The sequence below is a fragment of the Pogona vitticeps genome, chromosome 11 (genome assembly GCF_051106095.1).
Source record: "Pogona vitticeps strain Pit_001003342236 chromosome 11, PviZW2.1, whole genome shotgun sequence".
Classification (NCBI taxonomy): domain Eukaryota; kingdom Metazoa; phylum Chordata; class Lepidosauria; order Squamata; family Agamidae; genus Pogona; species Pogona vitticeps.
This window is the reverse complement of record NC_135793.1, coordinates 5,117,490-5,144,339: the sequence shown is the minus strand read 5'-3', so window position 1 is coordinate 5,144,339 and position 26,850 is coordinate 5,117,490. Positions and strand designations below refer to the sequence as shown.

The following is a 26,850-nucleotide window of genomic DNA, read 5'->3' as shown; positions in this document are numbered from 1 at the left end:
TATTTATTAGGCCGTTGGTTCCCAACCTTGGGTAATCCAGGTGTTCTTGGACTGCAACTCCAAGAAGCCCCGGCCAGCACAGGTAGTGGTGAAGGCTTCTGAGAGTTGCAGTCAAAGAACACCTGGGTTACCCGAAGTTGGCAATAACTGGTCTAAATCAATGATGCCCAATTTTGGGCCCCTAGATGCTCTTGGACTAAAACTCCCAGAAACCTTAACCACTAGCTGTGCTGGCCCAGTTTTCTGGGAATTGTAGTCTACAAACATCTGAGGACCCAAGGTTGGGTAGTAATGCATTATGGCAACCTTTCCCATCATTCATTTTTCATTATGATACCCATTAGGTCCTCTTACCATAACTGATGATAAAGGATGATGGGATTATTGGCCAAGACATCTAAAAGACACAGGTTCTGGAAAAGTAATTAACATAAAATAGGATCAAGTTGATGATAAAAAAACTTTCATTTGGTATTACCAATCAAATACTGCTCAGCAGTTCTAAGATTGTGTACAAATAGCTGCTATAGTTACACATCGAGTAAACTAAACCGTAGGATTGCACCTCAAAAAAATTCCCCTACAACCATTAATTAAACAGATAAATAAATAATGGCCTAAACCCAATTTTAGGTCCCAGGTAGAGCAGAGCTACCGCATTAAGAGGTCTTTGGGAAATAAACATTTATGTAAATCCCATTGATTTGATGGCTCTACTCTAGTTGAGGAATTAACAACTGGATTTAACCCAAATAGTGTAACTTGCTGTTTTTTTTAAAAAAAAAAAAAAGAGAGAGAGAGAGAGAGAGAGAGAGAGAGAGAGAGAGAGAGAGAGAGAGAGAGAGAGAGAGAAATTGTATCCATTTGCCTCTGTGACTAAAATAGCATTTATAATCTTTTGTGGCAAAATTGCAAAAGTTTTGCAGGAGGGAAAAAGCCAGTACAAACCATTTTGATTGTTACGAATTTCAGTCGCTGGACAGCACAAACCCAAGCAAAACAAATGTGGGAGTTGACTAGATATTGTTTATATTGAACTGCTAGCTTTTTCATATACATTGATTGATCTCCATTTATCAGTGGCATTGTTTTTACTGTTTCTTTCTTGATTTATAGCTCCTATTAATCTTGACAATGTTGCCTTTATACAAAGGAACCGTATTATCTACTGTTTTCCCCCCTTTCGGAAATTTATTTTGCTTTAAAAATGAAAGGCAGCTTACACCCTGGAATACTTCTGAAGCCATCATAAAGTTATATTGAGAGACGGATATTTGTTTGTGAGTCATACTACTTCATTCAATCAACAACCTGGTTTTCTCATTACCACAGTCGATGTGGCAGAAGAGATTAAGTGAGGGATTTCTTATAATCCAGACAAAGCTCTGAGAAAACTTTACAAACTGTCATGATGAAGACTTAGACTTAACTCAAACAAACCAGTATTCAGTGTTCAGCGTACTAAACTATAATATACTTTAAGTCTCTGAAACGAGAGATAGATTTGTCCCAGAACATTTTAAGGAAAAGACATAAATTCGTATCTTTTGCCTGATGAATAGAAAGTATTGGGTCCCACTTCAGTTTTTCTTTTCCCCAACGATTTACCTCAGTGTTTTCCAAGCTCGGGGTTATGACTTTACCCCATAGAAATGCCTTTTTGTGCAAACATGGCAGGGTCTGTGTGTTACGGGTTACTTGGCTATTATAAAAGGGGGTCGCAACTCAAAAAAAGATTGGGAACAACTAACTTACATACATATCTGTGATACTAGACCTAGGATGTTTTCTCATATCCGTTCCCTGGGTAACATATGTATCAGAAAACCTGAATTGTTGACTATGCTGTCTTAAGACAAAATCTACTTCTCCTGGATCTTGCTGTTTTCGCCAGAATTGACAGTTCCTTCAGGCCCGTTCCAGATGGTTCACAAACCCCCTGGAGCAGGTTTTCATTCCACATATAGTAGCAGCTGGAGAGGGACAGGAGGAAAAAACCCTAATTCTACTGACATTGGATATGGAAAAGATCACTAGAACTTGCTCCGATGGGAGAATGAAATTGATTTTCAATCTAGCTGTTCTATCCTTGATCACATCTTCATCTTGGCTTATCTAGCCGAAAAATATACTCAACAACAACAACAACGAAGGTAAGGGTTTCATGGCTTTTATTGATTTTAAGTCCTCGATTCTATATTTTGCCATTACCTTTGAAAACACTAGTATAAGAGGCAATTGTTTTCTTGATAAGAGGCAATTGTTGTTGTTAATGTTATGAATTGTGAGCTACTCTACAGAACTTCTGTGCATTGTTTCCTGGGCTGGTTTTCTCCTCCTGTCCTGCTCAACAAGGTTGTGTCCTTGATCCCATTCTAAGCAATCTATCCTTGGCAGATCTACCACCTTCACATCCGTTTGGGAAATTGAGTTTCAAGAATGAATATTGGTGTGCACACTCCAGGTATTGTTCTACGTTACAAGTTCATATACTGAATTAAAGGGGTGGGGAGAGAGAATAAGATAGAACAGGCAGCAATTAATATGCATAGGATTAATTTGAAGGTAGAAAAACCTTGGTAGCTAGTGTGGTGTAGTGGATAGAGAGACAGACTAGAAGTCAGGAGGCGTGGGTTTGAAACTCCATTCCACCATGGAAACTCGTTAGGGGACTGAGACTAATACAACCACTTCTAAAATACCTAACTTACTTTGAAAGCCCTATTAGGGTCATTATAATTCGATTCTGACTTGAGGGCACACAACTAAACAACTAGAAAGGGATGAAATTAGAAAAAAATTGGTAAGGACAAGATTAATTTCATTGGTACAGAGAGTACTAGAGTAGTCCTTTGGTCTAGATGGGCAGGGTATAAATCTAATAAAATTAATTAAATAAATAAATGTGTAGTGAGTAGAGTGTTAAACCACGACCTGGGAGCCTGAGTCCAACTCTCCACTAAGCCATGGAAATTTACTGAGGGCAGGTGGCAGTGGTAAAATCACTCCCTCAGTATCTCACATACCTGAGAAATTCTCAGGTTACCATACGTCAGAACCAACAGCATATAACACATATGCATGGAGGAGCCCATAATAACCACGTGTGCATGGAACGACGCATTTGGAAAAAGGTATGTAGTGCAATGTCAGAAAACATGTTTTACATGCAAATGGTTCAGAGTTCAAGTCCCGGTATCTCTGGCTAGCACCAGGAAAGACCCCTGTAGGAAAGTCCAGATTGTGTAGATCAGTGGTTCCCAACGTTGGGTCCTCAGATGTTCTCGGACTAAAATTCCCAGAAGCGTTCACCGCCAGTTGCGCTGGTCAGGATTTCTGGGAGTTGTAGTCCAAGAGCATCTGGTGTAGATGATACTGTGCAGAGAACATTAGCCAGACATTAGAAAGCAGTTTCGTGTGATGAGTGAGAACAAAGATCTGAAGCACCACAGGCAACAGAAGAAGAAGCAATGAGGGAAGTAGCTCATGGATATGACGTTTGAGAAGAGAAGAGAGGTAGAATCCTTAATGCTAAAGGTAATTAGGAAAAGCCAGAGGAATTAGGGATAAGGATCAAATAGACAACCAAGATCCTTAGAAAGGAAACAGTATAAGAGAAGTGATGGTATAATGGAGCAACTTATCTAGTTTGCTTCTGTAATTCAAAGGCTTATGGCTCAACCTGGAAAGATGAAGTAGCAGCTTTTCATCCAGAGAGATCCATGGAAAGAGCGGTTCTGTCCATTTCACAGGCATGGCTCAATGGCAGACGACATGACTGGCATTCATAGTGTCCTGGAATCAACCCCTGCCATCATCGGTTACATGGATATGACAGCAGGTGAGAAGAATGGCCACCTGTTCTCTGGAGACCCAAGGACTGACATAGTGGCCAATACTGTATTGGGCTTGATTGGTAAATGATCCAATTGGAGCTAGAGGTAACAAAATTCCCAGTTCCCTGCCACTCCATCAAAAAGGAACCAGGGAGCAGCAATAGGAAGTGGGGGAAATCTTGGACAGTGGTTGTAGGCATCAATGGGGCAGCTCAACAGTCACATGTGTAAGAAAGCAAGATATTAATAAGCCCCTCCAAATCCCCAATGAGTGCAAATAACTCTCCTGTTTTGCTAAATGCTATCAGTTTTTTTTAAAAAAAAACATTACAAGGTTACTTTTCCGAAAATATCAGGAGGAACTAAATTTTTTAAAAGGGGCCTAGCAAATGATATCTGTTAACATGATGTTTATCTTTGAAGGGAAAAAGCCCTACATAGATTGCCTCTAATTTGTTTTAAATGTTTAAATAACTCTCCAGCATTGCCTTTGATCAGGAAGCAAGCTTTTTTTTTTATCCCCGAGGCCAAAGAAAGAACAGAAGACAAGAAGGAAGAAAGACCTTCAAAGCATTTACTCTGAAGTAATCTCACAGACATGTTGTCTTCTGTATGTTGTTCTTACAAGGAAGCATACAATTCAATGGCAATGGAGTTGTCGCAAATTTTGAAACACAGGCTTGTTGTCATCTCAGCTTGCATAGCCATGCCTCAAAAAGAAGCCAACTTTGCCCATCCTTAACAAAAAAATCAGTCTGTCATGCCCACCAGCAGTAGGTCTTTGGTAATGATAGGTAAAGGTTCCCCTTGACATTTAGTCCAGTCATGTCCGACTCTAGGGCTCATCTCCATTTCCAAGCCGTAGAGCCAGTGTTTGTCCAAAGACAGTTTCCGTGGTCACATGGCCAGTGCGACTAGACACAGAATGGCGTGACCTTCCCACTGAGGGGAACCGCTAGGTTGGCAGGAGCTGGGGCAAGCGACGGGAGCGCACTCCGTCGCATGGATTCAATCTTACGACGGCTGGTCTTCCGACCTTGCAGCACAGAGGCTTCTGCAGTTTAACCCGTAGTGCCATCATGTCCCTTTTGGTAACAATAAGGGCCCTTAATTGTTTCATAAAGAACTAGCCATCCCAAAATGCTTTGCATTAGAACAGGGATAACACCCTCAGTGGCTTAGGCATCTGGTTGGGAGTTCGATTCCCCACGGTGCCTCCTTGACATAGCTGGACTTGATGATCTATTGGGTCCCTCCTACCTCTGCAGTTCTAAGATGATGCCCAACTCCCTCAACAACTCCCCAAGCAATTGTGGCAACTGAACTCACTCATAGTGAAACAACGATTTCACTCTAACCTACAGGGCTCGTTCTAAAGTGTGGCATCTGGGAATCGTGTGCAGCCCAAGTGCCACTGACCTGAGGGGCACCAAAAGGCTCAATTCTGTGCCTCATGCTTCTTAAGTCACGCGTGAGAGCTTGTTGGATGAAGGGTAAGAGGAGTCTGGCCACTGGGTGCTGCCAACGAGGCTTGAGCGGCAGGTTTCCTCCTCCGGAAGGGATCCATCCCAGAAGAGCCAGCCTGGGTGGCCTTGGGCAAGCTGCTCAAGCTGTCCATTTTTGAAGACCACAACTACTGTATATGGTTGATGTCCAGCTACAGTTCTTCGTCTATGGAATGCTCTCCCAACTGAGATTCGTCTGGCGCCGACGCTGATGACATTTCAGCACCAGGTCAAAACCTTCCTGTTCCAGAAGGCTTTTAATTGAAATAACATCAACTGTGGGTCCTGATGGCAATTTTTAGAGTATCTATTTTAATTGCATTTTAATCATTTTATCTTTTATTGTATTTTAATTGTTGTAAGCCGCCCAGAGACCTTTGGGAAGAGTGGGCGGCATACAAGTTAATAAATAAATAAATAAATAAATAAATAAATAAATAAATAAATAAATAAATAAATAAATAAATAAATAAATAAATAAATAAATAAATAAATAGTCATCAGTTAGGTGAAGCCATGGAAGTGCTAGACTAGCGTCGAGACACTTCTATGGGCTGGATGAGGGTTAATTAACTTAGTATATTAATGCATTGAATAACTGCATCCTGTTTGTCCCTGATTTCTTATAATACACAACCTCAGGCATCCATTTTGTGGTGTTCAGTGGGGCACTGGCTCTAACTATAGCAGTTAAACTGGACCTCATGCTGTCAATGATATCAATTACAGCAAAAGCCCCAAAAATTACAGCGGGTGAACCTGAGTGGATGGAAGCAGGTGGTCTCCTGGAGACACAATTGATTACTTCTGGAATAGCTGCCATAGTAAATAGAAAAGCAAAATCCATAATGTTTTGCTCACAACAATGAGGACTGTCAAAATTAGGGTGGCTCTTTATTAGTACTTGTTTACCTATATTTATCTGTGCCTTGGGTATGACTGAAAGATGCCAATAATGAAACATTTTTTATCATTCATCTGAGAAAAGCCAATCATGCTTTCCAACCTGATAATTAGAGGGAAAACCTGCTGAGGAGAAATGGAATGCATTAAGAAATTAGCATGTCATTACAAAAATCTGATCATTACAATTTTCTGAATTTGCATTTTGGAGGACTTCTATTAAAAAAGACAGAAAGCAAGTCTTGCTATTTTGGAGTTTCCTTCTGGAAGAGGCAATGTTTTAAGCTCTTGCTATTCATGAGTAAAACTCTTGCAGTCCTGCACCTGACTATGGCCCTGAACTCATTACCATCAAATCACATGTCCGCACTGGAAGCGGGCCAAGTTGATCAACATTGGAGACATACATAGTCTGTTTTGAATACAGAAAGATGAAATCTTTCTACATCTAACTGTGTTATGTTTGTGTTGCCTCCAACCCTATCTGCCGAAGCAAATTTGTGATTGTGAGGTGAAGAACCAACTCGCCCAGGATCAGGAGAGTGTACCGTCCGACTCTCAAATAAAGACAGAAGCACAAGGGACAGTAATGATAGAAAAGGAATTAAGTAAACTAGAAATAAAAAAAGAGACTGAAGGGGGTACAAATCAGGCAGGAAAGGGTCCCGAGAAATCCTGTGGGCCCAGCCCCTTCAGACCCCACCAGAGAACGATGCACAGCTCAAGAAAAGGGGAACACCAGGAAAGTTCGACATCCAATCCACAAACTTGAAGTGAGCTGAGAACACGCCAGAGTTGATGGGTGCCAGACCCAAATGGTCCCACGAAATTAACAGTTATTCCCCGTCGTCGTACCATAATGTTAAGACTTATGATTTATTTTTAAAGTTGGATGATGATCAACGAGACTCACAAACTGATGAAGCAATGTTAAACAATAAACCGGTTTTATTAGAAGAATTGGGTGTGACGACTACTTCTTTGGATAAAGTAAAGAAAAAGGAGGTAGATGACAAGCGACAAGATCACAGTGGTAGCACGGAATGCTCACAAATATCCCAACTGCTGAGAATCTGAAGAACGTTGAGCATCTCAAGAAGCCCGATAAATTTCCAAGTGAAAAGATATATTGTGTAGGGATTGCAATCCAGGGATAACGATCATCACCAACCACCATCATCAGAACTGCAGAGCTGGAAGGGACCCAACGGAACATCAAGTCCAGCTCCTATCAAAGAGACACAGTGATGGGATACAACTGCCAACCTCTGGCCTCCACAGCCAGAGACTTAAACCACTGAGCTATCTGGCAGCTCTACAGCACAATTTCCAGCTTGATACTTTGCAAAACAGAGCAAGGATGAAGGATGTTGTCACAAGGTCCCTGATAAGCTCATCTCAACAGCTCCAAATGGGGAGGTTACTGAACGGAGGAGTGGTGGTACATCAACAGAATTCCTATTTTGTTCCAGACCCACACTTTCAGGTAAGACACACTTAAATAATAATAACAACAGCAATAACCACCACCCTCCTCATCTCCCTGAGATTTCAGACACTACAAAATACAGAATGGCAGCCTACCAAGAAATGAAATTGGAGATTTAAGCTAGCAGTTCCAATCTGTACATGCCAGTGTGACTTGACTCGGGAATTTTCTCTGCTGCAAAGGTTAGTAACATCACGAATTGATTTTAGACATTTAAGAGGAGGAGAGACGGATTTTTAACTGATCGCCTTTTATTATTCACATCAGTAGTACATGCATTTAGGTCAGAGAGGGGAAAAAATGAAATGCTGAGAAAACTCAACCGTCAGCATAAACGCTTCAACATTTCTCCTTTTTTTTGGTAAGATGTAGGGATTTTACAAATGAGGCATTGTCTATGTGACACAGTAATCACATTTTAGATGTTCACACACAGTGTGTACAGAGGAATATGTATCTTGTGTAAGATATGAAGAAAAATCCTTTCAGGTTTCTGAGATCATGATGATGCCTACCTGTTGAGTATACGCAAACAGACCACATTTCGGTGACTGAATCTCAATTTAATAAGCTTCCATATGATGCACTTCTTGAATGCATTTTGGTTCTCTCTTTGTGTGTGTGTGTGAAAATAAGCCAGGAAGCATCAGCCAACTGTTGCTTCCTGTTACATCCAAACTGGGAAAGAATGTTTAATAGCTTCCAGACAAGCCAGAATCTCCCATATCTTGGCTTGTTTGGAATCCAGTGAACATGATCTGACCATGATTTGACCACTCAAACATAAAACTTTTTCCCTCTTTCTCTGTTCATAGAATAATACCCAGTTGGGGTAATACAGCGGAGTCTCTAAAACCTGATATGGATGAGGTCCTTCAGCATGTCATAATCCTGATCTTGATGCAATAGGAAGCTAAATTTAATTTCCTGGCTTGTTCCCCTGTTCAATGAAGGAGGAGCAAACCTCTCCATGAACCTTGTTCATATCTCAATATAACACACCAAGATCTGATCACTTCACCATGAGCATAGCATGTGAAAGTGAACACTTGAGTCCTACCAACACTTTTGATGCTGATGAGGGACATGTTGGTTACATGCAAAGTACAGTAGGAGTCCCTTATCTGTGGGATCAGTATCCACTGATTCACTTATTCACGGTCTGAAAATATTAAAACTATTAAAAGAAAAAAAATCTTAGAAATATGTATTTCTAAAGTTAGCAGAACTGGCCACTAGAGAGCAAGAGATAATACTCTGTATGTTGTTCACTATAGGCCGTGTTTTTCAACATCTGAGGGTGGGCTTGGAACCAATCCCCTGTGGATATGTTGGTCCTGTTGTATACACTTTAAACACAATAATTTTTAGAACCAGACTGTAAATGTGTAAATAACTGTGAATGTAAACTCTTTCTAACCAGCGCAAAACTCATCAAGACATTTCAAAAAATTTGTTTGCCTTTTTGTTCTGCATACATGGACACACAGAATGCACGTAGGAGAGAAAAAGTTGGGATAGCTCAGCAGAACCAGAGGTTGGGGATTCAGTCCCCTAGAGCAGTGGGTCCCCAACCCTGGGCCTCCAGATGTTCTTGGACTACAACTCCCAGAATCCTTCACCACCACCTCTGTTGGCTAGGATTTCTGGGAGTTGACGTCCAAGAACATCTGGAGGCCCAAGGTTGGGGATCACTGCCCTAAGGTGGCTCTTTGACAGGGGCTAGAAATTGAGCTGGAAAGTGCCTCTTAAGGCCATCAAGTCCAACCCCCTGTGCAATGCAGGAATGAAAATCAAAGTAGATATGACAGATGGTGATTGAAATTTTCTCTTGAATGCCTTCAGCGCTGGAGCGCTCACCACCTCCCAAGGTAATTGGTTTCATATGACAATGGAACCAATTACCTCGGGAGGTGGTGAGCGCTCCAACACCAGGGATAATCACGGAGAATAACAGATGGTGATGATGATTCAACAAGGTCACAGAGAGGAAGGCTGGTGGGGGGGGGAAACCCCGCACCCTTGGCTTTTCTTCCAAGTTTTATTTTGAAGCTTTGTTCTCTACTTTTTGTTCTCTATTTTGCCTCCAGGCCTCTTTCCGCTTCTTCTCTCTGTCTCGCTTATAGACAATGTGTGTTGGTTGGTTTTTTCGGTCATTTCCCCCTTACATTAGTTTAGACTTTCTCACACACACACACATACATACCATGCCTGACATCTCTTCCCAAAGCACTTAGAAGTGTCAAAATGTCTGCCTACTTTTTGGTTAAGTAATGGCACGGTATCGATTTTCTGCAGATCATTGACATGTTCAGAGATAGCTTTCCAAACCAAGATGCACAGCCTGGCTTGCAGCCCATCAGTTCATAAGATTAGGATTATTGAAGAGGCTCATTTGGAACAGGGTGAAGGTTGCCAAAAGAATTTTAAACTCAAATGGGGTTGTAAAACCTGACAGGCTGGCCTTGAACTTACAAGATTAAGCTCAGAGTACAGTAGATGCTTTTCGAATTGGGCAAAGATTTTCCCGAACGTTTTCTGCCTGCCAAAATGGGGGAGATATTACTCTGTAACCTACATTCTGCTGGTTTTCAGTATCAATGACAATGGAACCAATGATTACTATGTTCTGTTATTGATATTTTGTACTTATGTTATTATAATTTTATACTTTTTGTGTTAGCCGCTCAGAGTGGTACCGACTTACCAGATGGGCGGGATATAAATCAAATAAATAAAATAAAATAAAAAATAAAAACCATCTGTTATAGCTGCAGCCTGGTTTATTCTCCCCCCCCCCCATGGATTTGTTCCCTCTGTTGAAAGAATGAGAAGGAAAGGCAACACGAGGAAGGGAGAAATGGAGAGAAATGGGGACGGAGACAGAAACTTATCAGAAACGGAATAACGAAACAAAAGACACTTATTTATTTATTTAAAATATTTTACCCCACTTTTCTCCCTAACAAGGACCCAAGGTAGCTTGCATCATTGAAAGAGAGTATTTAAAGGTTAAAATGATGAATATACAAACATGAAAAGGATGAAATGAATACAATTAAAAAAATAAGCAACATGAGAACACATTCAATGCAATCAGCTACAAAAATTCATTAAAATAAGAAAGAAACAAAAACACCACCCTCTCAGTCACTAAGGAAAAGACTGCCTGAAGAGAACGGTCTTGTTCACCTGCTTGCAAGAGGGCAAAGATGGAGCCAGTATGGCCTCCAGTGGGAGGGAGTTCCAAAGTCTGGGAGCAGCCACAGAGAAGGCCCTCTCCCATGTCCTCACCAAGTGCTTCTGTAAGGGTGGTGGTGACTGAGAGAAAGGCCTCCCCTGGTGATCTTAATGCCCGGGCAGCTTCATAAAGGGAGATGCCATCTCCAGACAGCTTAGACCCAAACCGTTCAGGGCTTTATAGGTTAGAACCAGCGCTTCAAATTGTGCCCGAAAATGGATCGGCAGCCAGTGGAGCCCGAGTCAGCAATCTAGCTGCCGTGTTTTGGACCTGCTGAACTTTCTGGACGCTCTCCGGAAGCAGCCTCAAGTACTACATATTACAGTGATCCGGCTGGGATGAATCTAAGGGACGTCCCACCACGGCCAGCTCAGGCCTCTCCAGGAACGGGCGCCGCTGAGGAGTGTGCATTCAGTGATGGGGGCCCTGTGAATTCTACTCCACACAACCTCCAGATGGAGTTGCCGCTGGCTTTTGGCATCAGACAATAAATCGTACTGTTCCTTCTTTTCTGTGCTGTTTGACCGGCACCTTTAAAAAAATAACCTGAGTTGTCCGAATCTGTGACATCTTTCGCCATGTTTTGGGGCTTTCTGCCTACCTCAGAGATAAACACGAAGAATACAGAAGTCATATTTCAATAATTATGTCCTGGCTATATAAAAAAAAAACACTCCAAGAACAACGAAAGCTTTGTTTCACAGAGAGAGAGAGAGAGAGAGAGAGAGAGAGAGAGGTAGACTATAATAAAGAAACGCAGAACATCTCACGTATGAATAAAAAAGGTGGAGGGAAACATATGAGAAAATCTTTGCTCCCTGGATAAAGATCTAAAACAACATACTCTTGGAAAAGGTGTTACTCTTTAAAGTATTTTGAAATACAGTACATATATTCAGACATGGATGCAGGTTAACATCATCTCGAACCTGATTGTTCTTCTTATGTATGCCTAAAGACAATTTTTTTCTATAAAATAGTTATTTTCTTGTTTGCCTTTCAAAAATCTACCGTATTTTTTGCACCATAAGACGCACTTTTCCTCTCAAAACAAGTGGGGGGAGAAGTATATGCGTCTTATGGAGCAAATACTGTCCCCTCCACGCCACCATCGCTGGCTTCCGAGGCCTCCGGAGGCCTCAGCAGGCCCCGTGGGGGCCTCCCCCCGGCACCATCGCTGGCTTCCGAGGCCTCCGGAGGCCTCAGCAGGCCCCATCGCTGCCTTCCGAGGCCTCCGGAGGCCTCAGCAGGCCCCATGGGGGCCTCCCCCCGGCACCATCGCTGGCTTCCGAGGCCTCCGGAGGCCTCAGCAGGCCCCATCGCTAGCTTCCGAGGCCTCCGGAGGCCTCAGCAGGCCCCGTGGGGGCCTCCCCCCGGCACCATCGCTGGCTTCTGAGGCCTCCGGAGGCCTCAGCAGGCCCCGTGGGGGCTTCCCCCCGGCACCATCGCTGACTTCCGAGGCCTCCGGAGGCCTCAGCAGGCCCCATGGGGGCCTCCCCCCGGCACCATCGCTGGCTTCCGAGGCCTCCGGAGGCCTCAGCAGGCCCCATCGCTAGCTTCCGAGGCCTCCGGAGGCCTCAGCAGGCCGCGTGGGGGCCTCCCCCCGGCACCATCGCTGGCTTCTGAGGCCTCCGGAGGCCTCAGCAGGCCCCGTGGGGGCTTCCCCCCGGCACCATCGCTGACTTCCGAGGCCTCCGGAGGCCTCAGCAGGCCCCATGGGGGCCTCCCCCAGGCCCCATTGCTGGCTTCCGAGGCCTCCGGAGGCCTCAGCAGGCCCCATTGCTGGCTTCCGAGGCCTCCGGAGGCCTCAGCAGGCCCCGTGGGGGCCTCCCGCAGGCACCATCGCTGGCTTCCGAGGCCTCCGGAGGCCTCAGCAGGCCCCGTGGGGGCCTCGCCCAGGCACAATCGCTGGCTTCCGAGGCCTCCGGAGGCCTCAGCAGGCCCTGTGGGGGCCTCCCCCAGGCACCATCGCTGGCTTCCGTGGCCTCCGGAGGCCTCAGCAGGCCCCGTGGGGGTCCCCCACCACCACCATCGCTGGCTTCTGAGGACCTCCAGGAGGCTTTCCACTGGTAAGGTGCTGCTTTTTACTTTTTTAAAAAATGTTCTGGGTGGGTTTTGTAGGGTAGATTTGGGCTGGGGGTATGTTTCTATGTTGCTTTGTGTTTTGGTAATTTTTTTTGCAGTCTCAGCATGGGACTTGCTCTGTTTATTTATTTTTACTTTATTTTTTTGTATTTAAATATTAGTTGCTGCTTTTTACTTTTAAAAAATGTTCTGGGTGGGTTTTGGAGGGTAGATTTGGGCTGGGGGGTATGTTTCTATGTTGCTTTGTGTTTTGGTACTTTTTTTGAAGTCCCAGCATGGGACTTGCTCTGTTTATTTATTTTTACTTTGTTTTTTGGTATTTAAAAATTAGTTGCTGCTTTTTACTTTTTAAAAATGTTCTGGGTGGGTTTTGGAGGGTAGATTTGAGCTGGGGGGTATGTTTCTATGTTGCTTTGTGTTTTGGTACTTTTTTTGCAGTCCCAGCATGGGACTTGCTCTGTTTATTTATTTTTACTTTATTTTTTGGTATTTAAAAATTAGTTGCTGCTTTTTACTTTTTAAAAATGTTCTGGGTGGGTTTTGGAGGGTAGATTTGAGCTGGGGGGTATGTTTCTATGTTGCTTTGTGTTTTGGTACTTTTTTTGCAGTCCCAGCATGGGACTTGCTCTGTTTATTTATTTTTACTTTATTTTTTGGTATTTAAAAATTAGTTGCTGCTTTTTACTTTTTAAAAATGTTCTGGGTGGGTTTTGGAGGGTAGGTTTGGGCTGGGGGGTATGTTTCTATGTTGCTTTGTTTTTTGGTGATTTTTTTTTTGGCAGTCCCAGTGTGGGACTTGCTCTGTTTATATATTTTTATTTTATTTTAATTTTCAGTATTTAAAAATTAAGTGCGTCTTAACGTCCGGTGCGTCTTATGGAGCGAAAAATACGGTAATTGAATAAGTCAGCTTTACCGTACGTTAACATCTATCCAATGCCCTACATCCTCTAGTCCAGGGGTCCCCAACCCCCAGTCCGTGGCCCGGGGCCGGTCTGTGGCCTTGGCAGGACTGGGCCACGGTGACAGATCTCCTACCCTCTGTATGCACTCCCCCTTGCACCCCCCATGTACGCACGGCCTACCCACATGCATGAGTGCCCCGCCCATTCGCGCGAGCATGCCCCACCGACCCCCAAGCACAGGGGGGTATTCTGCCTCCCGTGCACTGACCCCACCCTCCCAACTGATCCGCGGTTCGGAAAAGGTTGGGGACCAGTTCTAGTCTATAGACCCTGATGATTGCCAATTGTGCGGTACCTCAGCTTTTAAACAAAAGCTTCCTAGTTTGTCAACCTTTTTATATTGCTCTCATGCATGAGAGAGAAATGTCAAAGTGGCTGCTGTTCCCCACCCCTACACTTTTGTGGCAAAGACGAGAAAAATCTGTGAATGTATATTTATCCCATCTTAACTTGGGAGTGACACATTTGACTTTAGAGTCAATTGGCTTCGTGACAGCATATTTTGACATATCATGACGGATTATTCCTCTCCTATTCCCACCGTACCCTTACCACTCAAGTACAGGTCATACCAAATTTAGCCTACCACCCAGGGCTGGCCCAGCACATTATGCTGCCTGAGCCAGGCAACCCCTCTCTACATTTCAAAATTAAAGGGTGAGCGATTGTAGTTTTTCGTTCGTTTGTTTGTTTTTTGCAATCTTGGATGCTTTAGTAGGTTTGGCCGGGATGGACCTTTTTTGAGCTTGGGTGGCTGTCAAATTATCTAGCGCTAACCAATAGTTCCCCTCCTGTTTCTGAATTCAGAGAGAGCTCTGCCACCTCTCTGCTCAGTGCTTTTTTTTCCTCCGTAGAGTCTGTTGAAGTCTGTTTCTGAAAGCGGTCATGTTTGTCAGTTTGCTGTTTGAACCGTCCACAACGTTAAGTAAATGAATCTTTTTATTCTTTCTCCTCCTACTGTCTCAGAGTGAGACATTACTGAGATTGTAAGTGCAAGTGAATGAGAGGAAAAAGGGATGGACTAATGTGGTGACCTAGAAGCTATTCTGCTCTGTGAATCCCTGCGCTTCTCCTGCACAGCTACTGGAATGTAACCAGAAACTCAGAACTCTCCAACATGGGCAGCCCACAAAGCCAGGAATGTTATTTTTTTCTACCCTTAGGTAGAAAATCCAACAAGTGACTTTCTCCATCCTTGGCAGGAGCAACACAACATGAACAAAGACGACCATGAGCAATGTGTTGTCATGATGTCCAGAGTCTGATGCCTGAGGGGGAGCTGCTTTCCTCTGCTGGATGCTAGGCCTGGCCCTGCCGCCGTGAAATTCCCCATCATTGTTGCGTCTAGGAAAGCCATGGGTGCCTCCGATAGCTTTCTCACCTACGGACCTCTCTTACTCTCCATGGAGCGATCTTGCTGGCTGCAGAAACCCAGTGCAGAAAGCCACCAATCCGTTTTCTCCACATGGTTCACCCCCTTTCTCCTGCCTAGGAGAAGGGGACCGAATGTCGGTGTGTAACGGATGGGAGTTCAAGGAGGAGCATGGAAATAAATATCCTTTGCTTTTATTATTACACGGTGGCTCTACCCACTGTATAGTTATAGCTGATGACAAGTTTCCAGGTTATGCCCCCTACGGAAATAAATGGCGGATACTGTCCTATTTCCCCCCCCTTCCCTTCCAGAAATCTTTTGATTATGGTTGTTGTTCACCGACGCTGTCATTCTATATTCTTGACTCCAACACCATCAGAAAAACTGAGGTCCCTATTTGTGTTGTTTACCCAAACAGAAAGGATATTGTGGCAATTACAGGTTGAAAATTGTGGTTGTCTAATTACCGCTCAACCTCCAGGCTGGGCTAGTTTTCTCTTAGAATATATCTGATACTGAAAGGTATTTTCTGGGGAATGTTTTGAGTAGCATAGCATGTCTTATCAAGAAACAAATCTAAACGAACAGATCTTTTTTTTTTCCTTTACAGAGTATGGCTTAACAATACATATTCTTAAATATAAACAACGTCTAACTAGTGCCATGCCATGAAAGGCGGAGGAACATACTTGAATACAATGTTTTCACTTAACGGTAACAGCACTCGGAGGATAAGAATATGTTTCTATAGAGAATTCCAGATTTAATGTTACTGTTGTCTCTTTGCTTTGTTATTTACACCAGGGTTCAAAACATTAAGTCGGAAACTAACTTCATTAAAATTCAGCGCTGAAAATTAGGAAATCAATTTGCTAGTATCCATTTTTAAAATCCAGAACAATTTGACTTGCTAAAATGGGTGATGTTAATGCAATCATTTATAGATTGGCTTAGCAGACTCTCTGCCGAGGCACGCTGTCACTCCCCATACCACAGAGAAAAAAAATGCCTATACCCCCCCCCCCTTTTTTAAAAAGGGTTGGCTGGTTTGCTTCCTCGTGGTATAGATGCTGGTTATAGATACGAGGAGGAAGGAGGGAGAAAGACAGAGAGAGACAGAGAGAGAAAGCTTGGAGAGACATTGTTAAAAGCTATGCTGGGGGTGGTTATGGCCATAAGGGTCCACCCAGTGACCTGGAGAGGGATCAGCCTTGGGACGAAACTGGCCAAAATACCTGGCTTGGGCTTCATTGTCCAGGCCTCACACCTGACACAGCCCACGGCATGCTGCTCAGGCATCGTGATGCAACGGCACCTCCCCATCTGACAGGGGGTTCCACAGGGCACCAGCCACACAGCCTTGCTGGACTGCTGGGTGGAAAGGAAGCATGGATACCTTTCGTAAAGACCTACGTGAGATGAAGAGAAAGAAAGAAAGATGATAGAGATCAACGGAGCTGCTTACATCTTTTGGATGCTTTCTTGGGGGGTATGGCTATTGGAATTCATTATGGCCGCCCGCACTTGGAAACGGATCCCTACCTGGCTGGCCTCAGAGCCGTGTTGCACCTTTATTTTCAGGAAACGGTTTGCTCAAGCCAGGATTTGACCTTCGTTATGGATATTTTAAGCTTAGTTCAGCAGATTGTTGGGCCTCAGGGGAGTTTACTGAAGGTTCATCGCTCATATTATTCTGACAATAATCCCATATTATGCTTTTCAATCTGATAACAGCAGCAGGAAAGAAGGAAATTCAAGAGGATTTCTTCACTTGAAGATGAAAAATGCCAGTTTTTTTTTTAATCAAAAGGTGTTCAACTTCCAGTTTTCCCAAGATGATCCCACTCACACTAACATAGGGTGACTTCCCCTTCCAAATATATACATTCTTTGCTGAAACTGTCTTCAAAGGAAGCCCTGTAGAAATCTCATCTGAACTGCGATAGAATAAAGCATGGAGGATCAGAATGTCCCTCCCTTAAGGGATGTGGTAGCTTCCAAATTAGGAAAGTTGGGTCTAACGTGGCAGTCATGTCCAATGAGAGCTCAGCCAGACAAGGTAGTCTTCAAAAACTTCAAACTTCAAATAAATTTATTGTCATTGTAAGTCTATACATAGTATACCCATACAACGAAATTCACACAGACACCCAGAGACCAGACCCACATGCACACACATAAAAAAATCCCCAAACACTCCCCACCCACAAAAAATCCCCCACTAAAAATGCAAGCATCTACACCGCAGGCTAAGTAACACCAATTGTTCACTACTGGTGGTCTTGAAGTTCATTAAGTGAAATTATAGCTTTGGGATAAAAAACCATTCAGAAAACATGTGGTCCGAGTCTTAATTGTTCTGTATCTTCTGCCAGACGGCAACACTTCAAAGAAGTTGTAAGCAGGATGGGGAAAGATGTCATCCAGGGTTGATAGCTGGAGCCTGATGATATTCTGGTCCATTTTAATGGTTCTCTGTAGAGCTTTTTTGTCCACTACAGAGCTACTCTGTATGAGTGGTCCACTTTCCAAAGACATCCAGGATGGTCTCCAACATTCACTGCCAGACTTCTTCCTCCCTTGGTTGACTTAGTTCACTAGACTTTGGCGTAGGTGATGCACCAAAAGCTTCTCATTTTGCCCCACCAACACAAAACAATTCAAATATGGACCAAAGGGTGCAGGTTAGTGCCTGCTTTCTATTTTGGACCCAGAGTTTTTAATGAGTTTCAGTGACCCTGATGATGGATTTACTGTGGCTGTAGGTGGAACACAATAGCTGAAATCCAGTTATGCACTTACACAAAAGGCATAACTTCTAGCAGCAAATTGGCGTAACTTAAGAAATCTCTCCAGGCATTATCTGTTGCATACACAATTGCACAATTCAGCATGCTCTGCACCAGAATTCTGGCCCATAAGAATTTATAAGGCACAACTTGTTTTATTTGCAAGGCATTCCAAACAGAAAACCAATCTTATTTGCTCACTATCTCATCGAACCAACAAACTTAGGTTCAAATGACTGTTACATCAAGATCTTTCCCCTCTTTCTAGTTGGGGATGTATACTTTTGCCTCTTGTACCAGAGGTGGCTAGATAGCTCAGTGGTTTAGGCACCTGGTAGTTCAATTCCCCACTGTGCTGCCTTGACAAGGGCTGGACTCAATGATTCAGCTCTGCAGTTCTAAGATTCTTATTATTCTTATTATCCGCCTTAGGAAGAAAGAAATTATTAGGACCAGCAGTTTATAATTTGAAAAGAAAAACAAGGCACTGTTTAGTGCCTGCTATGTGTCTTAAAAGGGCATAAAGGGCACACATTTCAGGAAACAGCAGAACATGGGAACTTAATATTTAAAAATAATTCGTTACAGTTGCACCAACAAGGCTCAAAAAGTGGTTAATCATAGTTGATGCCTTCCTTATTGGGGAAAGGAACAAGTTATAAGTAACTTGGTTTTTTAAACCAATTGCACCCAAACTCTGGCAGAAACATGCAAGCTTGTGGGGGGAAATCTGATCCTCTGTTAAAGTCATGGATTCTGATATAACAGTGGTTTCCAAGTTTTCTTGGACTAAAACTTCCAGAAGTCTTCACCGCTAGCTGTGCTGGCCAGGATTTCTGGGAGCTGTAGTCCAAGAAGCCCTGGATTACCCAAGGCTGAGAACCACTGCAACACAAAGAGAAGAACAAGACAGCCAATGGATGTTTTATCCATTTTATAGCGGCCTGTAGAACAGGCAGATTATTGAACAGGCAGATATTTGAAAATGTACTGTGGGGTAGAGGAAAGGGAAAAAAACAGAATAAGAAGAAGGTGATCACTCTTAGTACGGGAATCTACAAGGAAATTAGTTATCTGAGATAGGAGATCAGAGGAAGCAAGAACATAATCAATGACACTCGATCCTCTCACTGAAAAATGGGTAAATTCACCGGGGATGTCACTGCCCGAAGAGCCGTTAAAGATAGGTACATTCAGAGTGATACAGAGATCAATTACAGTATTGTGTTAAAAACCAAGAACCCGAATAACCACATGGCCAGTCTTCTGCATATCCATCAGTCCAATACAATATTTCCTGCCAATAAGCAATCACAAAACCTAGACTTTCAGAGAACTAATTTTCTATATTTGTGAAGACCATGGATTATAATGGTGTGGGCCTGCCAATAACCGTATAGCTTAAGGCACCTGGGAATAAGTGCTTTGTTTATTTTCCTTGCCATACTGACTTATCAGCGACATACTCCCTCAGGTAAACACAAAATCAATCTCAAGAGAGGCACAGAAGATTTCAAGAAGATGTTCACGAAAAGTGCTCCACTGACCCATGTCCAATTCCCACAAACAACGAGGCATTGTTCAGAAGCTATTCTGAACGTGAGCAGAAGCATATGTTTGTGGCCACTTGTGACTGCTCTCTCCAACAGAAAGAACTGTGACTTCTCTCTACTAGAAAGGTACAACCCCTAAGTCAACAGGACCTCCCCTGAATCCCAAGAGGGCCGCAATGTCAGCATATCTGCTGCTACCGGGGATGTTGGCAAGCCTTCGGGTCCGAGTGCCTAACAAAGATAAGCTTTCAATAAGCTTATAAGAGTGGGATGGATGGGTTTTGAGTTGTGAGTCAAGTCTTTGAAAAAAAAAGAAAGGAAATGAGTCGAGCCCAGGTCAAGTCACTGGTGCGATTTAAGTCCGATTTTTGACAGTGACTTGAGTCCTCACCTTTGGCTGCTACCATGGTCACCATGATTGCCACAAGATGTCTGAGGAAAAGTGAAGGACACACACAACCTCTAGTAAAGCAGCTGGTGAGTTGGAAGGACAGCCATCTTTAGATCTCTGAAAGGATGGTGCACAGAAGGTGGGACAAGCTTGTCTTCTGCTTCTCCGGAGGGCAGGATAACAAACATCAGGTAGCACCCATCTCAGTGCTACCTAAACTCCTGAAACCCTTTGGGAGGGAAAATGGAATGGACGTTTATCAAAGAATTATAGAGCTGTCGTGCTGCGAGAATTACTGAGTCTTAGCCACTTTACTGAAGCAGAAAGTTCAATAAGATGTATACTAGATGCATGCTTCCTTTAGTGCAGTGGCTCCCAACCTTGGGTCCCCAGATGTTCCAGAAGGCTTCAGTACTAGCTGTGCTGGCCTGGATTTCTGGGAGTTGTAGTCCAAGGACATCTGGGGACCCAAGGTTGGGAACCACTGCTTCATTGCAAAACAATATGCACAGAAATGTAGCAGAAAATCAAGCCCCACGTACATGGGACGGGGCCCTTGCCCAGTACTAGAGGTAAATTAGAGGAAATGTTGCATGTAACACATCACAAAGCTAGGACAGGAAGCAATGCAGTAGGGATTCAGAAAAACATAACAAACTCTGAAAGATTTTCATGTCCCTAGTTCACAGTAAACTTTTCACCAATCAGGCTGCTGCCCACACTAGTTCAAATTGTCCTCTGAAATCTTAAGAAATTTGGACACACTGATATATACACTGATTTAGAAAAGAAGCTTGCATACGTTGGAGTTTTTACAACCTTGCATTCTACCTGTGGTTTGAGTGACTGGGAGGGACTTTTCTGAGCTGGACTGACTGTCAATCTGTCTGACACCAACCAATCATTCCTTCCTGCCTCTGAATTCAAAGACAGCCCCGCCTCTCTTCTCAGAGCTTTTTCCCTCTCTAGAGTCTACTGAAGTCTGTTATTGAAAGTAGTCATCTTCATCAGATTGCTGTTTTATCTGTTCAATTGTAAGCAATGGAATCTTTTGTTCTTTCTCGTACTAATGTCTCAGAGTGAGTTACTGAGACTATAAGTAAGAAAGGCGTAGACTACTTTGGAGAATTTGAACCTATTATGCGCTGTGAATCCCTTAACATCTGCTAGAGGAATTTAACCAAAAATTCAGAACTCTGAAACAGCATATGCATCTTCAAGTACAATGTAGAATTAGTTTTAATTTTCTTTTCATGTTAAGGATTTACCCTCCTGGGCTGGGTTAGATGTCTTGAATCCTGCTAGCCATAACTATCCACACTCATCCTTCACCCCTGTACCTATGCTGTCTCCTTCTTTCTTTATTTCTCTCTACCAATTGACCTACTCTTTAATTCCATTTATTCTCCCAAATATATCCATTAATTAGTTTGATTTGTGAACTACAGAACCTACTGTTTTCACATATTGTGACTTAACTGTTCAAGTTGGCAATTAATTAAAATGCATTAATTTTCTTTTGTTATATGATATCAGTTAATATGTCCAGTACCTGAGCAATTCTCTCATGCATTAACGCTAATTCAAAAAAGAATAATTGCAAAATTAATTTCATCTAGATAATATACTACTAGTGTATAATTAATTGATAATAATATGCACATTCTCTACTTTCTATGGCCTGCCCTGTATTAATCAGCTACTAATTCATTCATTAATGCTCGATCAATATCTCATTCTGGAAATAAATCAAATTAAACTAAAAAAAAACCCAACACATTTTGTCTGCTTCTTGTTTAGGCTCTATATTTTCACAGTGAAGGGGAAGTGAAAAAGCATCCTGTTTTAGACCTGGCCACTAGTTACCATGGTAACTTCCAGTTTGGGGGATAAAAACCACTCCCGCTTAGCCCTAAAACCGATCAGGGGTCAAAACATATGGTAAAATTTCTCAGTAACAAATTGGAGAATGAGAAGAACCTTTCTGAATACACAAAAGAAGGGGCATCTGGGCAAAAGTGGCTTTCTGACACCTCCAAACCTTACAAAATCCCCAAACTCAAGTCCTTGACTGGCTTTGTTTGAGTTTGTGACCTGTCAGAGTTTTTATGACCTCGGATACTACGTATAGTAGGTGTGGCTGGGAGGGACTTCTCTGGAATGGGGTAACTAACCAATCATTCCTTCTCACCTCTAAATTCAAAAAGAGCCACACCTCTATGCTGGGAGCTTTTTTCCTATCTAGAGTCTGTTGTTGAAGGCAGTCATGTTTATCAGTTTGCTGTTAGATTGCAACCATAAGTAAAGAATTTTTTTAAAATTCTTTCTCCTATTAATGTCTCAGAGTGAGTTACTGAGACTTTGAAAAAGGGGTGGATTCTTGGGCACTTATAGCTGTTCTGTGAACCCTCTACTTCAGTGCTTCATAATGGAGAATTTTACAAGAAGTTCAAATCTATGCAACATATTCAGCCCACCTGTAACTACTTTGTGTGTGTGTGTGTGTGTGTGTGTGTGTGTGTGTGTGTGTGTGTGTGTGTGTGTGTGTGTGTGTGTGTGTGTGTGTGTGTGTGTGTGTGTGTGTGTGTGTGTGTGTGTGTGTGTGTGTGTGTGTGTGTGTGTGTGTGTCTTTGGGCCATTTCACTCCCAGCGGAAACCTCTCAGCCACAAAACTAAGCACCCCCCCAACCCAATTTGATTGGCCTCGAAGTTTTAGCTATGATCTTCATGCAATTCAATAAAGCTACCTGTTTTTCATGATGATGTCATGGCAAATTTTTTTATCCTGCAGGGCTTTAGGCTCCACTCGTGGGAAACAGCCAATTAGGAAACATGGCGGGTGTGTATTCAGACACAACAGACGAATAACAGTTTTTTAAAAAAAAAAAACCAGACACCTGTGTACCATACTAAAAATAAACATGAGAATTCGGTTTACGAAGCAGATCGTGATGGGGAGAAAAAAGGCAATCCGTTTCTTTGAACTCTTCCTTTGTCCAGATAAGCTTTGCTTTGCCAGATGCCCTTATTTTAAAATACAGTTTCATATCATAAAGCGTTTTATTATTCCCAGCACTCCGTCAGCGCAGAACAGACTTCAATAGATTCACTGCACATTTTCTTTTCCCCCCTATCTGTGGACCGAAGATACACACTGGAGGCATTCATGATTGATTTTCTGTTGATATCTTTTCAACTCCTGTTTCTTCTTACAGGCACATTGTGGGCTCAATCCATCCCTCCTCCTTTTTTTAGTGCACCGAGGGCCCAAGCATAACATTTTGGACAGGGGAATCCTCAAACAAATAGGTAAAAGGGCCCCTTTCCACACACCTTCCCATATAAATGTTATTGTTATATTTTTTAATGGTGACATTAAATTTTATAGCTTTCTAAAATTATACCATAACCCACATTATGGCTTTTCAGCCCAACTTTTAACCCTCTCCCAGAAAAACACACTTTAGATCAAACAGAAAATCCAATTAGAAGAACTCTATAAAGCTTGCTAACAATATTGTACCCTTTTGGTTGGTCCTAAAAAAACAGCTGCTTTTATTTTATTTTTTTACTCTGACACTTTATTTTAACTTTTATTCTAATGGCACGACACAGCACAAGCATTTTCTAAACAGACCGTATGCATCCCTATAGATTCCTATAAAATAGATGTTGCCAACTTGCTATTATTTTCTTCCCTCGTGTCTCTTCCTCTCCCATCTGGTCTAATAATCTATCATTAAATTGAACATTGATGTTTTATGTAGTCTTGATAAAACCCACAGTCTATTAAAGCCCTGATCTCTTTTTCCGCTTCTATTTCTGGATAGGCAGTTCCATATTCAAACCACATTCCTTAAATGTTATCAAGATGATACATCTCTGCCATGACATAAGACATAACAGACCATGATATAAGACTTCTGCCACGAAATTCTGGGACATTAATTTATAATTTTTCAGCACACTCCGCAAGATATTAAGGTGTGCCTGAAAAAGTGAATTTGTTCACAAAAGCTGACACAGAATGTTTGATTCCTGGGGATCTAAACAAACATTTCATCTCTCCTACCTACATTTGAATTCTGTAAGGAACCACACGACTCGTTCTGTTGTTTCTCTTGATTCACTAGAACTACTAATAACACATCCAGTGTCAAAAAAATGGGAGACAGGGCTGGATTCCAGCAACAGCCGACTCTTTAAGTCTGGAAAACAAGGTTCAAGACTAGAGATGGATATGAATTGCCAGTTTCATGATTCGTGCTGGTTCGGACAACAGCCGAACAGGTGTTCTGTGGTTCGGCGCCTCCCCTCCCGCAAGTGCCCACTCAAAAGCAACGCCTGGAGGAGGCAGGACAGGAAAGTCGGCATGGTTCTTCCTAGTGGGCACCCACCAGAGGGGGCACGGCACCAAACCATGGGACTCCAGTTCGGCCATCATCCGAACCAATACGAACCGCTGAACTGGCAGGTCATGCCCATCTCTATCCAAGACACACAAAAGATGTAACTATGTTGGTAAGAGTTATTGTTAGTACAGTTCATGATTCACCATGAGCTGTTACACTCATGAACTATACGACCCTACAATAAACCACATATAAACAATGGGGACAAATCTATAAGGAAATAATTTCAGCTGCTCAATGTAGCGTGCGAAGAGCCCAGCAATATACGTAGGTGGACAACACAGAATTAAACAAGTTAATTGGTATTGGATATAATGAATGAATAAGTGTACCTTGTGTGGGTTCATTAACAGCTTTCCGTTTTCTGCTGTGGCTGTTATAATTCAGCCTAAGTTCTTGGCTGTATTCATTGAGCGTCTCTCTGGACTCGTACGACTGTCTTGCTTTCCTTCCATCTTCGCTCTCATCCGAAGAGCTGGTGTACGCTAGATCCATTTCATGCTTGTTTTTCGACAGTGGCTGGTAGGGTTTGCAGTCCATCTGCTCCATCTCTGACAAAGTGGGCCCCGAGTCATGAAAACAAGTCAAGGCTCCTTACAGAAATAACCCTGAAAGGACAAAAAAAAATGTTCGTTTTTAACAACTCTTGTTTCGAGTCTTGGCATGGGTTTAAGAACTATTTCAACAGCTAGTGTGTTTAGCCAAGGGAAATATAAATGTTCTCATTTTTGATCCCTTGAGATGAAATGTTTTAGCCAATTAATTGTTGCAAGAAATTAAATAAATAGCACAGTCATGGGAAAGCACCCTTGAGATGCTCCTTCTGTTCCTTCCATTCATACTGAAATATGGACACATGTAACAGTTGCACCACACTGGAGAATGGTCCAGATGGATTTATATATTCAGGCTTCATAAACAGGAGAGAGAATGAATCTTTTCAGCCTCACCCATCTCCTCAAGACTTTTCAAGTTGCGTTTGGTTCAGCTGGTGTTTTTTAAAAAATTACATCCGTTTCTTCCGATTTTTACATGGGGGAAAGAGGGATCTTGGCTTAACATTGGCCAAAAAACCATGAAAAATAACCCAATTATGCCTGCCTCCAGAGAGATTACTTCCCCTCAGCCATCCAAAGCTCAGTGCTAGGCCTCTGCACTCTGCCAATAAGCACGGACAAATCCTACGGATTCCCACTGGGCCAGTCTCAGTAGAAGGAATGCCGAGAGATGGCTTGCTCCACAGCGTATTTGGAAAAAAAAATGCGAACGCTTTCCACACAAAGAAGTGAGGTCACTTTCTCCCACTTCCTTTCTATTGTGGGAAGTCCTCTGTGGGTTTTCTTTTCGTTACCAAACATCATAAAAACCTTCCCTTTTTGCCCCAACCCTTCACAAGGCAAACAAACCACTGGTTGGTGAACAGTGTGCAAAGGGCCAAGAGAATGGCACACATACTGCTTGGTCCCCTCATCGTTTTACGCAGAGCCCAGAAGCAACCAGCTACAAATAATGTATATACCCTTATCTTGAGATTTTTCAGCCATAGGGATGTAAAGCTATTCATTTGGCTTTCATTTGGCTTAAACGGATTGTTCCTGATGGGTTAACTACCATATTTTTCCGTGTAAAAGACTATACTATTGTCTAAAATCTTTAGAGTAAAAATTGAGGGTCGTCTTATACACGGAAGTATATAAGAGAACAAAAACAAGTGGCGGGGAAAGCAGGGATCAAAGCAATCCTGCAACACTTTGATCCCTTTCCCCCTGTACTTGCTAAGCCACACTTAGATTTCTTAATTTTGGATTAGAAAAGTGGGGGGAGTCTTATACATGGGGGCGTCTTATACACGGAAAAATACGGTAAATTCCTAATCCCAGCTCCCCTGCCTAATGAGAAACTCTTCAAGATTCAAAAAAGCAGAAAGGGAGATGTAGCCCCCGCCGATGTCCTGTGACTGTCCTCCATTTTAACAAATCACAGGCAGTATGCAAGGTTGCATATTAAACTCCAACAGTTTCTTATTCTCTTGTGTGTGTTTGAATTACATGACACATGATATAAGATTGCCTAAAGATCTAATAGCATGGGAACCACATTGTCTTACCCTGATAGCATAGAATATATTTTCAGTTCTTCTGCTAACCAAACACTTAAACTCTCCCATTCTTTTTTAAAGAATAATTTAATTCCTGCCACAAGGTGGATTAATGAATGCACAATAAGAAGAGCAGATGCATGGATAAAACAACAACCTATGGCATGGATCCGCAGACATCTTCTGAGGAGAGCAGCAAGACAAAGAC

The 26,850-nt window shown here is 42.7% G+C and overlaps 1 protein-coding gene across 16 annotated transcripts in view; it reads right to left on the bottom strand.

Moving 5' to 3' along the window:
* The window catches only part of TENM1 (teneurin transmembrane protein 1), a 705,377-nt gene that overhangs the window by 170,224 nt on the left and 508,303 nt on the right, over nucleotides 1-26,850 (bottom strand). For 12 of the 16 annotated variants that reach the window (XM_078380797.1, XM_078380808.1, XM_078380802.1 and 9 more), the window contains 2 exons: nucleotides 24,877-25,152; nucleotides 16,635-16,808 (listed from right to left, as the gene is read on the bottom strand). In XM_078380797.1, the coding sequence (XP_078236923.1) occupies nucleotides 16,635-16,808; nucleotides 24,877-25,093 (391 nt within the window). In that variant the 5' untranslated portion in view covers nucleotides 25,094-25,152. The remainder of the gene's footprint in view (nucleotides 1-16,634; nucleotides 16,809-24,876; nucleotides 25,153-26,850) is intronic. The other 4 variants (XM_072981437.2, XM_078380810.1, XM_078380811.1 and 1 more) reach the window with 1 other exon arrangement.